The 14,127-nt window shown below is 56.4% G+C and overlaps 1 protein-coding gene across 9 annotated transcripts in view; it reads right to left on the bottom strand.

Moving 5' to 3' along the window:
- Window positions 1-312: 312 nt before the first annotated feature.
- CD82 (CD82 molecule) overlaps window positions 313-14,127 on the bottom strand; it is a 55,976-nt gene continuing 42,161 nt past the window's right edge. For all 9 annotated transcript variants that reach the window (XM_086341253.1, XM_086341248.1, XM_086341254.1 and 6 more), the window contains 4 exons: window positions 4,969-5,070; window positions 1,942-2,148; window positions 1,545-1,628; window positions 313-1,246 (listed from right to left, as the gene is read on the bottom strand). In XM_086341253.1, the coding sequence (XP_086197379.1) occupies window positions 1,169-1,246; window positions 1,545-1,628; window positions 1,942-2,148; window positions 4,969-5,070 (471 nt within the window). In that variant the 3' untranslated portion in view covers window positions 313-1,168. The remainder of the gene's footprint in view (window positions 1,247-1,544; window positions 1,629-1,941; window positions 2,149-4,968; window positions 5,071-14,127) is intronic.

Raw genomic sequence — 14,127 nt, 5'->3', positions numbered from 1 at the left:
CAGTCAGCCCACTTTGGGTTATTTTCTGGGGGCACCTGTACCCTAGGGGTACCATCGACACCTGTTTGAACACACAAATCAAACCCCAGCCACGCCGGGAGCCAGACAAATGGATCAGAGCCAGGCATCACACTTCTCATGTGCCAGCTTGAACTGGGGGCCAGAGGTGCCCCTTAAAGGAGCCCCTATCCTGGGAACAGCAGGGAGGCGCTCCCCACTCTTTCCCATAGGCCCGGCCACCCTGTCCACATCAGCTCGCCCCTTTGGTCCTTCCCCCCCACCCTCAGAAGCAGCATCTCCACCATGGCAGGCTGGATTGTTACAAATCCTCTTTAATAATCAGTTGTGTGTGTTTTACAGAGCTGTGCCCTGGGCCCCTCCCCACTCCCCTTCAAGGCACAACCTTACCCACCCATTCCCTGGGGGACAGAGGACAGGAGAAAGCATCTTCAGTTCCCTGGACCGCTCAGGGTCCTGGTGAATGCAGGGCCAGCTCTGTGCCACACTGGGAGGGTTCACCCCCTGCTTCCTTAAGTGGCCCAGGGCCAGTCCAGACCTTCATGCCCAGGCCACCCCCCTTCAGCCCAGCTCACGCAGGCCGTGCCCCCACAGCGTGGCCCAGACTGGCCTGAGCTGCTGGGTGGGGCTGGGTCAGGCTGAAGAAGGGGTGCCGCTTCTCATGTCAGGTCAAGCCCACCCTCTCCCACAACCTCAAGGAAGATGGAAAAACCAAGGACAGAGCATCAGAGTGGAAACAAAGCTGCCCCACGCAGTGGGCAGTGACAACCCAGGGTGCCTTATCCAACCCCCACCCCCCCCAGTTTATAACACACTTTCTCCCATACAATATATACAGCCCCAAGGCAGGTAGAAACCCAGCCCACCTGTGCAGGGAGCATTTTCTTTGGGTTGCTAAGACAACCCTGGCAGACAGGGAGTGTGTGGAGGAGCCACAGAATAGCTGGGGCTTAAGGCTGATGGCAGAAAAGCAAAGGAGAGGGGTTCAAGTCCCCAGGAAGCACCCCCCTCCGACTTCCAGCCAGCACGGGACGGACAAGGGGTCTTGGCAGTGAGGTGGGAGGCGGGCCTGGAGCGGGGGAGCCTAGGAGAGACCCCTAGGAGCCCTGAGGTTGGGGGGACAGGCAGGGAGGTGGGGACAGCAGCCGCCTCAGTACTTGGGCACCTTGCTGTAGTCTTCAGAATGGACACGCCGGCATAGGAACATGGACAGGAACATCCCCAGGAGCTGGTGAGGGAGAGGGCGACAGTCAGAGGCGGGACCCCAGAGGAGCATCCCGCAGTCCGGGTCAGCACACAGGGCCTGACCTGGACAAAGCCGATCCTCAGCTACAGCCTCAGGACCAACCTGTGACTCAGGTGGCAGAGGGCCCTTCGAGGAGCAGGGGTCAGGCCAGACTTGCCACGGGTCCTCTAGAAGCCGATGGACCTCAACTCACCCCTCCCTCCACCCTGAACATCTGCAGAGCAGGTTGAATCTGGTGGGGGGCAGCACGGGGTGGGGGTGGAGGGTAGGGGACCCAGACCTCGATGACAGCGACGCCCACACACACGCCGAGGATGACTCCCAGATTCTCCTGCAGCCAGCCCTGCACCTTCTCCATGCAGCCCTGTGAGCAGAGAATACAGCCACGTCACCCCACGATGGGCCGCGTCACCCAGACACGCAGGATCACGGGGACGGGGCCACCCCCAGCCCGGAGGTCCGGCAGAGCGGGGTCTGGGTGGTCCTCGAATGGATCCATTGATGAACGCAAAGATGAAGGTGCAAATGATGAGCAAACAGATGAATCAAAGGAAGGCGGGAACAGCTCCGTGAAGAAAGGTCGATGGAGCAATAGCCCAGATGAGGCTGGGGGCCGGAGGGTCTGAACCCACTGTGCCCCGAGCCCGGCCCCACCCCGCCCACAACCATCCACGCACCTCCTGGTACACCGGCCAGTCTTTGGGGTTGTTGCCGCTCTGGGTCTCGTTGCCAAAGGGGACCTCGCAGAAGCCCTTCTGCGGCATCATGAGGGCATCATCCTCATCACTCTTCTTGCAGGAACAGGGGAAGGTGATGCTGGTGCGATTCATGAGCTCGGTGTTTTCTGTCCAGTTGAGGTAGCTGACCCAGCCGCAGCACTTCACCTGCCGGGGGAGGGGACAGGGTGCTCGAGCCCACCGCCCGCTCAACTGGGGGCTTCCTGGACAGGAGCTCAGGTCTGCCCCGTCCAGGTCTGCCCCTCGACTCCCACCCCCCACCCCGGTCTCAGCCAAACCCCCAGGATTAGAGTTCAGGTTTCACTTTGGCCTTTGTGAGCCACAAGGAGTTGAAAGAGGCTCTCGGGATACACCATAAACTATGAAAACAGCGGGAAACAAAATAAGAAGCAGCAAAAATAGAAAACAACAAAGGGACGGTCAAGTTGAAAGGACATGGGCGTGCAGGACATGAGGAGGGCAGATGGCATACGACGGGGGTGTGGGGGCTGGAGTCAGGCTACCGGGGTCAAATCATTCTGCCACCTACTAGCTATTCAACTCTGGTCCAAGTGCTGACCTCAACTTTCCCATCTGGAAAACGGGGGAAACTAACTCCCTAACTTATCTGTTACGAGGATGAAATGGGACGAGGCAGCAAGGTGTCCAGCCCAGGTCAGGAGGGCACAGCAGTCGCCCAGGAGAGGCCGGTTCCACCTGCAGGCCTGAGCACATGCTGGAGCTGAGGTTTGGCTCTGAGCTTCCTGGTTGCCAGAGCGAAAAGCGAAATGTGGTACATCTGCCTTTTTAGAGGAGAAAATGCTCAAGATGATCCTGACGCAAAGCTAGTGAAGGGGACCCCGAGAGGCTTCAGATCACAGGCAGCTTGAATTACCGATGGGACCGGGATCTCAGGGGCGAGGCCTGTGTCCAGAAAATGCCCCTGAAGGCAGAGAGGAGTCGGGGGTGGGCCCTGTCAAATGTTGGCCCTGCCCCATGCACAGGCAACTTGCTGCACTTCTTTGAGCCCGTTTCCTCATCTGAAGATTGGGGTGATGACAGCCACTCTGCTAGGGCTGAAGGGCTAGTACGGGTCAGCTGCGTGCCATCATGCCCGGCACGTGGTCACTTCCCCGCCGGCCTCCTTCCGGTCTGGAGACGAGTTCCTGCAAGCAGCCCGGTGGCCAGCAGGGGGCGTGCCAGGCACACTCAGGCGTTCACCCGCTCTGGTCAGTTTCTAGTTGAGGGTTTATCGTCTACCTTGCTCCTTTCTTGCTGGCTGCCTCCTCTCCATCAAGAAAGGCTGGCACCTCTGAGGGGCACCCACAGCCCCTCCTACACCCAAGAGGCAGCTTCTCTTGGTCGTTCAACTGCACCAGGCAGAGCCCTGCTCACCAGAGCCCCCTGCGAGGACACCCCCGTGTCTCAGTGCCCCTGCATCATAACTAAACATCACCACTCACAGGCCACATGATAAGTGCCTTGGGCTTTACAAACTCATCGCATGTGAGCGTGGGTCAATAGTCCCATTTTAGAGATGAGGAGACTGAGTCAGAGAAGGCCTGGCCAGGAAGTAGCTGGGTTTTGTATTTCAGTCCCTGGGAACCTGACTCGCTGCCTGTTTTCTTACCACCATCCCAGCAGCATCTGATAGACATCAAGTCACCAAGAGGTCCTGCCTGCTGCAGGAATTCCCCCAGTCAGTCCACCTCCTCCCCCGACACTTGTTTATCCTGGGACCCACCCCCCCGCCCCCACCCTGATCTCAGCAAAGGGTCTCGGCAATTGTGGATCAAACCAAAGGTGGGATGACAATGTCTTCCCGTGCGCCTGGAGCCCCTCAGGTGACACAGGCCCCTCATGTCACCAAACCTCAGTGACGCATGTCGGCCAGGAAGTGTCTCCCTCCCCTCCTTCACTGCTCAGAGACCAGATGTGCCCACATGGCCAGGGCAGAGATCCGCCTCTGGTCTCCGGGGTCTCCTGATGTCAGGCTTTCCTGTGCTGCCCCTTCCCTGCCCCTCACACCCACAGGCCTCCCCGAAGGCAGTGGGTGGGAGGGCCAGCAGGTCCTCTTGTGACAGTGGGGGAGGCTACTGGCTACCGGCCGGGGAGGGCAGGTCCCAGCCAAGGGCGCACAACATCCGGGACCACCCAAGGGGGGCGTCTGGGACCTTATCACCGAGGGTGTTTGCTGTGTGTGGTGACTGGTTTGACATCAAGGCAGGAACACGGACATCAAGACAGGCTGGGAACCCAGTCAGTCAGTCAACCCGTCTCTCTCTTCCACTTTAATTGAGGTGAAATACGCTAAAGTGGATTGGGCTTCCCTGGTGGCTCAGATGGTAAAGCGTCTGCCTGCAGTGCGGGAGACCTGGGTTCGATCCCTGGGTCGGGAAGATCCCCTGGAGAAGGGAATGGCAACCCACTCCAGTGTTCTTGCCTGGATAATCCCCATGGACAGAGGAGCCTGGTGGGCTACAGTCCATGGGATCGGATCGCAAAGAGTTGGACATGACTGAGCAACTTCACTTCACACTGAAGTGAACAAATGCGTCTTGATGAACTTTTCTACCCATGTTGTCATAACTGCCACCTGGATCAAAATTTGAATAGAACATTCCTTTCGCCCTGGAAGGTTCCCACGCCACCTCCCCAGAGGCGGACTTCACGTGGGCCTGTGTAGCCTCTCAGCCTGGACACGCAGTTTCCTCCAGGGGGCACGCCCAGCCTGGCTTGCGAGGAACGGGTGGAGGACTGCCCCCACCTCTCCGGCCAGGGGTGGGGAGAGTGCTGTGAATCCTGGATCAGCCTCTGGGCCCGGGGCCCCTGGGCAAAGAGCTGTGGGGGTAACCGGGGGTCGGGCAGGAAGAGGGGCTGCTCAGGAGCTCCTGACCCCAGCAGACACACAGTCACACCACCAGCTTCTGTCTGTCGGGCACGTCCAGGCCCACAGGCACCCAGAGGCCCGTGCGCGTGGCCCCTCACCTGAGCCTGCACGTAGTCCCAGGCCTCCTGCAGATTGTCCCCGGAGCCGTCCGTGTAGTTGTGAATGAGCTTGGTCACGATGCTGCCCATCTCCTGCTTCAGCTGCAAAGGAGAGAGCACAAACCACAGTCAGCATACTTGAAACCCGCGGCCCCATCCCTGGTCACACGTGCTTAAGCTGCCTCTCTGCCATGCCCTGAAATGCCAGGGCTACGCTCACTGCTCAGAAGCATGTTCCAACCACTTTCCTGGTCCTCCCTGGGTGCCAGCACCCGCGACCCAGTGCAGTCGGGTCAGCCCCCCGCCCGCCCGTCTCCTCAGCACTCAGCTGCACGTGAGCCTGTGGGCAAGAATCTCCACGTCGTTGCTGCAAACTGTCCAGCGGCGGGCATCTCACCAAGCTCGGGAGAAACGCTGCCGTCTTCTCAACTGCCCACAAGGCCCTACTCCTTTTGGCCAGCTCTTTTTGTTTGTTTTTAATTAACTTTTCAGTTACCAGGTCTTTGGGCAAGGCGCACTCCTGCCTGGGGCCTTTGACTTGCTGTCCCCTCCGCCTAAAATCTTCTTCCCCCAAATATGAACGTGGCTCATGCTCCCACTCTCTTTAGAGCTCTCCTCAAATGGCTCCTCCTCAGAACGGCCTTCCTGAACCACCCAGGAAAATCTCAGCCCTTCCCTATCCCCTGCCAGGCCCTCCTTATCCTATGAGGGGAGGCCCACTGCAGGTTTTTCCCTGTAGCCTCATCATAGCACACTCATCTGCTTCCAGGATTTATGGTCTCTCTCACCACTACAACATCAGCTCCGTGTGGGGGGCAGCGACTGAGTCTGAGCCAGCCTGGCCAGGGGAAGTGTGCGGCGAGCATGGAGAATGAACGCACGAGGAACCCTGCCACCTGCCCAGCTCCAGGGCCCCCCAGAGTTCACATCTGCCTAGGCTGGCTGGGGATGTAGGGTCCCTGTGGGAGAAGAGGGAAGCACCTGCTTTTCGCTAACCCCGCAGAGGAAACCCTCGTTTATAAAGAAGGTGGGTGAGAGGTGCCGGGATCAAAAGGCTCTGGCCCCGAAGGCCTCTTTCTGGGCTTTGAACAGAGGATCTCACTATGGCAGCTTTTCAGGAACCAGCCCACTGTGCAGCGGGAGGTGAGACCCAAACCAGCCCCACCTGCAGACCTTGCTCAGGGGCCTCCCCAGGCGCCCCAGCTGGAACAGGCTGCTCACGGTCACCTTTGTCCCCACAGAACCTTGGGGCAAGGGGCCTGAGAGGAGCGGAAACACCAAGGGGATGGCCCCATGCCTGTCCCTCGGTTCCTGAGAAAGAGGAATCTGGGAGGTGCGACAGGGACCTCTAGATGGGGGCTTTCAGAGTGAGCCAGCTCAGAACTCCATGAGCGGGGGCTTCCTCCAGCTCCCCACGAACACAGGGCTCAAAGAACCCACATCCTGCAGACCGCCCTGCGGGCCCGGCCCCCTCCATTCACCCGCCCAAGGATCGCTCTCTGTCCCTCTCTTACCATAAATTTCTTAGTCAAATATTTCTCTGGTTTTACTGGCAGAGATCTACAACTTGCAAAGCTTGCCTGTCAATAACTAGTTACAACAGCAGCAGCCAACTTCAATCAAGCTTGTTATTACAGTACTGGACGAAGGACTTTTAATGCATTGACTAACCCTCCAGGCAGATCGATGGCCTAGGTATTATGGAGAGGCAGAAAACAAGGCCCAGAGAGGTTAATTAACTTGCCCAAGGTCTCACAGCCAACATGTGAAGAGCTGGGGTTTGGACCCATGTCTGACTGATTCCTGAACCCAAGTTTTTATCCATTGAGCTCTATCAGCATTTAAACCCCATGGCCATCACTTGCAATAGGTCATACCAGTTTCTTTTTCTTTTTTTTTTTCTTCTTTAGCACTTAATCTTTAATATGTTTAATTTGGTCAAAATCTATGGAAGTCTACAAAAATCTACAGACCATATGGCTGTGTAATGCAACACATGATAGATTGTAACAGTACCGTATGGAGAGTGTAAAATGTAAAGTTAGACATTAGGTTAACTCACAGATGTGAATATAGTCTTTTCTCCGGTGATGACAAGGACCACTTACTTTAAAATTCTCTTAACAAATAATTTAAAGCTGCCTAGGTATCATTTTGAACTGTGGTGTTGGAGAAGACTCTTGAGAGTCCCTTGGATTGCAAGGAGATCCAACCAGTCCATCCTAAAGGAGATCAGTCCTGGGTGTTCATTGGAAGGGCTGATACTAAAGCTGAAACTCCAGTACTTTGGCCACCTCATGAGAAGAGTTGACTCATTGGAAAAGACTCTGATGCTGGGAGGGATTGGGGGCAGGAGGAGAAGGGGACGACAGAGGATGAGATGGCTGGACGGCATCACTGACTCGATGGACATGAGTCTCAGTGAACTCCAGGAGTTGGTGATGGACAGGGAGGCCTGGCATGCTGCGATTCACGGGGTCGCAAAGAGTTGGACATGACTGAGCGACTGAAATGAACTGAACTGAACTGAGGTATCATTTTAAGCTCCCTCAGTTCTCTTGTTTGGAATGAAAGCCCTTGAGGTCACTGCAATGAGCAGTTTTAAACCAGAGCAGCTCGGTGGTTTCCCATGTCACACAGCGAGGGCTGTCTGCCTGCAGAATCTGAGCCTCTTTGCCCTGACCCTCTCCGCTCCACCTCTGCTCCCCAGTGAGCAGGTGACCCCTGAGGCGCGGAAAGAAGGAGGTCCCCAGGGGCACTTGCAGAGAGAGCGGTCTCCCCCCACATCCTCCCACCAGCCCTCCCCTCACCGACCTGGGCTCTATTTATACCCAGCATGGTTGCCACAACAGCCCAGACTTCCCTGTTTCAGCCCCCAGAAATGAGAAGGCGATGGAAGCTGGGTGGTTTCCACCGAGGCTGGGTGGTTTCCATGGAAACACCACATCCATCCTCCAGCCCAGAATGGGGCCAAGGGACACAACTGGGCCAGGGGGGCCATGGCGGCAGGGGCTGATTCAGCTCGGCATTGATGCCTTGGGACCCCATTGCCCAGGAGGCAGTGTCGGGAGCCCGGGGAAGTTACCCTGGCAACCAGGCTGTTCCTGAGACAGGGAGGAGCAGGGAGAAGCAGCTCACCATCTCGCTTCATCCCTGCAGGGGCCACTCTGTGGTTTCTGCCTGCCCCATGTCCACTCTCTCTCCTTGAAACAGCAACTCCCTTCCTTAGCAGTAAGCACCCCTCAAACCCTCCACGTGGCCGAGGAGTCCTGCCCCCTCGCTGCCAGGGGCAAGCAAACACCAGGCTGCCACTTAGCACCTTCTACACCCTGGCACAGTGAGTGGTTCAGGGATGGGCAAGTGACCCAAGGTCACACCCGAGGGCCCTCTCTTTCTGCTAATTTGGTGGAATGAGGGCCTGAGTGGCCACCCCAAGCCCCCCTGGGGACATCTGGCCTGAGAAGGAAGCCAACGGAGGTGAGCAGGGCTGAGGATGAAAAAGTGCCGGTGGCAGCCTTTAGAAGCCTGGATCCAGCTGAGCCTGCAGCCAGGTCAGGCCAGTTTCAGTTGGGTTACTGTTACATGCAATAAAGAGGCTTGCCTAGGAATGGCTGCATAATTTACAGCCCAGTGTAAAGTGAAGATGCAGGGCTCCTTACTTCAAAATGATTAGGAATTTCAAGACATCAGCCCAAGCACAGAAACCTTCTCAGTGTGGGATGCTGTGTGGCTGCTCAGTGTACACTCCTAGGAAGCCAGTCCTGCTCTTGCCCAATACCATCCTCCCCGCTTCCCCAAAGAGAAAACCAAGGCGCAGACAGTGAGGACAGCTTCACAAGATGAGACAGCGGGCAAGCTGTGGAGATACACCCATCACCAGCTACATGCATCTTCAGGGCCCTGAGATCCTGTCACAGCAAGCCATCCAGCATCCCCACCCGGCCCCGACCCTGCCGCCCTCTGGGACCCCTCTCCCCCCACCCCAACCCCAGGCTACGCTTCTACGTCGCTTTGTGGTGCGACTCCTCTGAGAGAGGTACAATCAGAAGACAGCATTTCATCCAAAACGAAGAATCCTTTTCGTACTTTTCCAGGCTCTGCTTAAATGCTCCCTGTGATGGGGAACTCAGTACCACACAAAGTAGCACATTGCAGGGAGGCTCTTGGTACAATCAGTTCATTTTAAGTTGAGCCCAAATGGCTTCTATCCATTGGTTTCCATCCTCCGTCTCCCTCCCAAGTCCCAGCTGGGACCAGACAGAACAAATCGAATCGTTCTCTCCCAGGACAAACGTCATTCAGATGTTTGAGACCCAACCTCATCTCCCTTTACCCCTTCCTCCCCAGGGTAAATCTCCAGGCTCCTTTGCAGCCTCTTTGGGATGGTGTTCAGCCCTCTCTCCATGCTCTTATGTGCCAAACTGCCTCTCACAATGAGGGGTCCCTGTGCAACGAAAGGGACCCACACCTTCTCGGCCCCACCCCCTGTACACAGAAGGGGTTGCCAAGCGCTTTGAGGCTTCATCCTGGGAACCTGGTAAGAAATGAGGACCCTTCGGCCTGGAAGATGTGGAGGGGGTAGCATTTTCGCTCTTAGTGGCCACCTAGGTCTTTCCTGAAAGTCCGGCTGCAATCTACACAACCAGCTACCGAGGAATTCAGCCGGGGGCCACGCCATGTACATCTGTCCCGCCCCCCCATGATAGGCTCCCTGAGGGTGGGCCCGAGTGAGGCGCTGGAGCCAGACACGCAGGTCCTTGAGAGTGTCTGCCCACTCGTCTCCAGAAGGACAGTCTGGGTGCCTTCTTCCCCTTTCCCGAAAGGGAAGAGAAAGGTCCCCACCACCCCCACCTCCACCCCCGTCCCGACTCCAGCCATCTCCCTGTGGCCGTGGAAACCCAAGCTCGTGAATCAGGAAGTTTCCATGGCAGGGAGAGCTGTCTCACAGAACACGCTGTCCTCAAGGAACTCATATAATCACCTGTGTGTTCCCTCCTATGGGCACTGGCTGGTTGGCTACTGTGGGCCTCTTGCGTGGGAGAGGGAAGGAGGAGGAAGGGAATAATGGCTTTCCTGGCCGGCCACCCTCTATGCAGAGCACACAGCAGTCCAGCTGAGCCCCTGTCACCACCACCAGCCCCCTGCCTCCGCCCCGGCAGCCACCCAGACCACGCGAGCCCCTCCCCTCACGCTCTCAGCCCTCAGGCCTTCTGCTCAAGTTGAAAGTGAAAGTATTAGTCGCTCAGTCGTGTCTGACTCTTTGCGACCGTATGGACTGTCGCCTGCCAGGCTTCTCTGTCCATGGACTTCTCCAGGCAAGAATACCTAGGTGGGTTGCTATACCCTTCCCCAGAGGACCTTCCCGACCTAGAGACTGAACCCAGGTCACCTGCATTGCAGGCAGATTCTTTGCCGTCAGAGCCACCCAGGGAAGCCCCCTGAGGAAACTCTCAGAGCCTCAGTGGCCTCACACGGGCAGGTCACTGGGACGGCCTGTGTGAGCGCACCCAGCCCAGCACCCAGCACCCAGCACATTCTGGGAACCGGTTACTAGTTCACCCTCTCCTGCACTGACCCCTGCCCACCCTCCACCACCCGGAAAGAACAAGCCAGCAACCCAGAGTGACAGAGCTGGGAATGGCCCAAGAGGTCACCAGGGGCTCGGGGAGGCTGAGTAACATGTCCAGGTTACATAGCAGCCAACGGCAGAACCCAGACCTGAGTTTTTCCCACTAAAGGGGGGCTGGGTAATGATCAGACAAGGACACAGCCAGAGCAGTCTTAACTCCATACCTAAATCCCGGTTCCCACAGCCCTTGCTAATTTGAGCATTGATACTGTTGACAATAGGAACAGCTGCCCATTCACTGAGCCCTTACGAGGCGTTGGTGAAGTCAGCAACGGTGACGATAATAGCAACTCTTGCAGTGATGCCAGCCCGCATCTGCCCTGGGCCAGGCAGACACTAGGCCCTTCCCATCTGTCAACGCCTCCACCCTTGGTGCCCCACTTATAAGGTGGCCTTCGGGGCCAGTGCGCCCCGGCACTGAGCAACGGTCGGATTTTAGGCAGGGCTGGAGGGCTGCATATCACCCCCACGATCTCTTCCATTCTGTACTTCCTGGGGGCACCTGAAGGGGGTCAGCCAAGGCCATCAACAAGCTCATTTCCATCCGGGTTCGATTTTGCCACCAAATGAGTTGTGAGTGGTATGTTGGATTTCTGAAGTGTTTTTTGGACTTTGGAATTATGGCTTAGGGAGAGCGGACCTGTAGGATCACTGCCATTTGACAAAGGAGGAAACTGAGGTACAGGGGGGCTGAGTAACTTGACGAGGGTCTCAGAGCGGGGCTCCTGCATGGGCAGCTTGGTTCTGGGGTCCAGGCCCTGGGCCAACACACCTGTGTTTTCTACAAGCCTTGAAGTCTGGGCTCCCAGCAACCCTGGGGCTGAGGGGAAGCCAACCAGGTCTACCCTCCTCCATTGACAGAAGCAGACCCCACAGCTTGGAAGGCCCGTGCTTTGCTCAAGGTGCCAAGCCTCCCCTGCTGCTGCCCTGGGAACGGTGGCTGCTGGGAGGAAGGACACTGGAGACCACTTCAGGGAGACCCCAGGGGCTCAGTCCCTCCCACCTGCTCAGGAGGCCTGGAGAGGGAGGAAGACAGGGCCCGTCGCCTTCCAAAAAAGCCTTTTTCCTTCAGGCTCACCCAAGTCCCACCTCCCCAGCTGGGCCTCATCTGCAGGAATAAACACCACCAAGGGCATGTTTAGTCTTCCACTGGGATTTACAATGTGCTGGGGAAGAAAAAATAAATCATTCATTCCAACTCGGGCGATCGGGTGGCGCCAGAACTTCCCTGGTGAAGCCAGGAAATTTCCCCCTGCTTTCCAGAGGAGGAGGTGGGCTGGGGCTGGGGGCTGGGGGCATGAAGTGTAGAGTCTGGGGGCTTGAGGGAGGCAGAGAAGGGGACAGTGGGGTACCGTGACACAGACAGCCTGGACTAGAGTCAGGAGAGCTGATTCTCCAAACCAGCCCGGCTCTGGGGCTGGACGTCGTCTCTGGGGCATGGCTCCTGGTTGGCAGCCAAGCAGATTATGCCAGCTAGAGGGAGGCAGCGTGGAAGTAGAGGGAAGCACAGGCCTTGGGTTGGAGTGGATGGGAATCTCCGCTCTGTCGCATTTGAACTGCATAGAACCAGGGCCAAAAGTCACTGCCTTCCTGGGCCTCAGTTTCTTAAACTTGAAAATGCCAGTAAAAGTAAAACGAGTGTCAAGCGACCAGCTCAGCCCTTGGGACGTGACTGGTGCTCACAGATGGATACTGTCTTCATTACTGTGAGATGGGACAACACGAGGGTGAAGACGCAGCCTGCCCAACACCGTCTGACTAGCTTCTGCGTCACAGGAACCGCTCACTGTGGCCCCGTTCTCATCCACTCTCTCTGTGATGTGCCACTGACTGGGGCCCAGAGAAGCCCCAAGTGCCACACAATGGGAATGAAGAACTGGGAGAGCAGCTTCCCTTCCCTCAACATTGGCTTTCTGTATGGTAACCAAGCCAACTTCCTTTCATCTACTAAACTGCTATTTTCCCTTTCACTTTGGCTGCCAGGAAGCTCAGTGTTCAAGTTAGCTCTAAGCTCCCATGAGTATCTTGTCCCCCAGATCAGAAATAATGTTTTTCTTCTCTCCCAGTGTGTCTTCTGATATTCCTCATATTGATTTTAGCTGCTCTGTGACTACGTTGGAAGCTAGCTCCATTGCTCCTAGGAAACAGACTGGGTAGATTATAAATAAGCAAAGCTGACTCAGGTAGGAACCACTACAATGTAAATTTCACCAGTGTGAACGGGGAAGCCAGATGGCCTGGGTTCAAACCCTGGCTCTGCCACTTACTAGCTGTGTGACCTTTGGCCCAGTGACTTAACCTCTCTGTGCTTGGGTTTTACATCTGAAAAAGGGTACTCATACCCATGACCTCAAAGGCTTGCTATGAGGAACAAATAAACGCAGTATATACAAAGCGTTTAGTACCAGGCTTGTTCTAAATTCTATGAAGTATTACTTGATGACATTGCTGTAATGTTTTCTCAACTTCCTTCCAAGAAGGATCTGTGGCAACTTGACCTTCAAAGTGGTAACATGTAGGAGTCCACATGGCCACTGGCTCTGCCAGCCCTGTGGGTGGATGGGAACTGTGGTCCTGGAGGGAAGGCAGGATCCAGCCTCAGCTGGGCCCAGGGTGAACTCTGACTGGCCGTGTGGCGCCTGGGCCCTCACCTGGGTGGATGGGAACTGTGGTCCTGGAGGGAAGGCAGGACCCAGCCTCAGCTGGGCCCAGGGTGAACTCTGGCCGCGTGGTGCCTGGGCCCTCACCTGGCCTGGCTACTGCCACTGTATGCCCTCAGCCCTCACCTGGAGCACGAGGAGGCGGGGCTCAGGGAGAGCAGGCATGGAAAGTGGCTAACACTGAGCCCTGTATCTGGTGTGTGCTCAGTGGGGATTAGGGATAAGGGGCTATCGTTACTATTACTGATGCTGTCGTTGTTAATCACCTCTCTGAGCATCTGCTTCCCGGCCCATCAACACAAGACTTACACAGTACAGCTGCTGGGAGGACAAGACGAGATAATGTGTGTAAAGCTTCTAGAAAATACCAAGTGCACAGAGCAGGTGCTCCATAATGCTAACCGTGACAGTCACAATCAACTGGCACACCCAGTGGCCAACAGAGAGCCCCCTTCTCTCTTGCGTCTCTGTCTTTAGAGGCTGAAAGCTGGTTACTCACTTTCTCAGCCTCCCTTGAAGCTAGGAGTGCCTTTAAAACTCAGTCTGGAGGAGACTGGTCAGCGGCTTGCTTTTCGGATAAAAGGGATGGCCATGGCTGGCACTGCCCCACTCCCTTTCTCCTGGCCAGAGCAGCACAGATGTCGGGCCTGGTGCTGTGGCAGCCGTCTTGTGGCCATGAGACAAGTGGCATGATGGAGGAAAGATGTCATGATGAGCATGCTGAACAGACAGCCAGAACCAGGGCCTCTGGAGCTTCCAAACCTGACTTCTGGTTAAATCAACAACAAACATCCTTAGAGTTTAAGCCCCAGTATGTCTGATTTTCTATTCCTTAATACTGAAGATCTTCCCTCTGACATGGGAATAACG

Source organism: Bos grunniens, chromosome 15, assembly GCF_055505025.1.
Source record: "Bos grunniens cultivar Pamir isolate PY7600 chromosome 15, Bosgru_T2T1.0, whole genome shotgun sequence".
NCBI classification, from domain to species: domain Eukaryota; kingdom Metazoa; phylum Chordata; class Mammalia; order Artiodactyla; family Bovidae; genus Bos; species Bos grunniens.
Note: the sequence above shows the minus strand (reverse complement) of the source record. Positions and strands in the feature narration are given on the sequence as shown.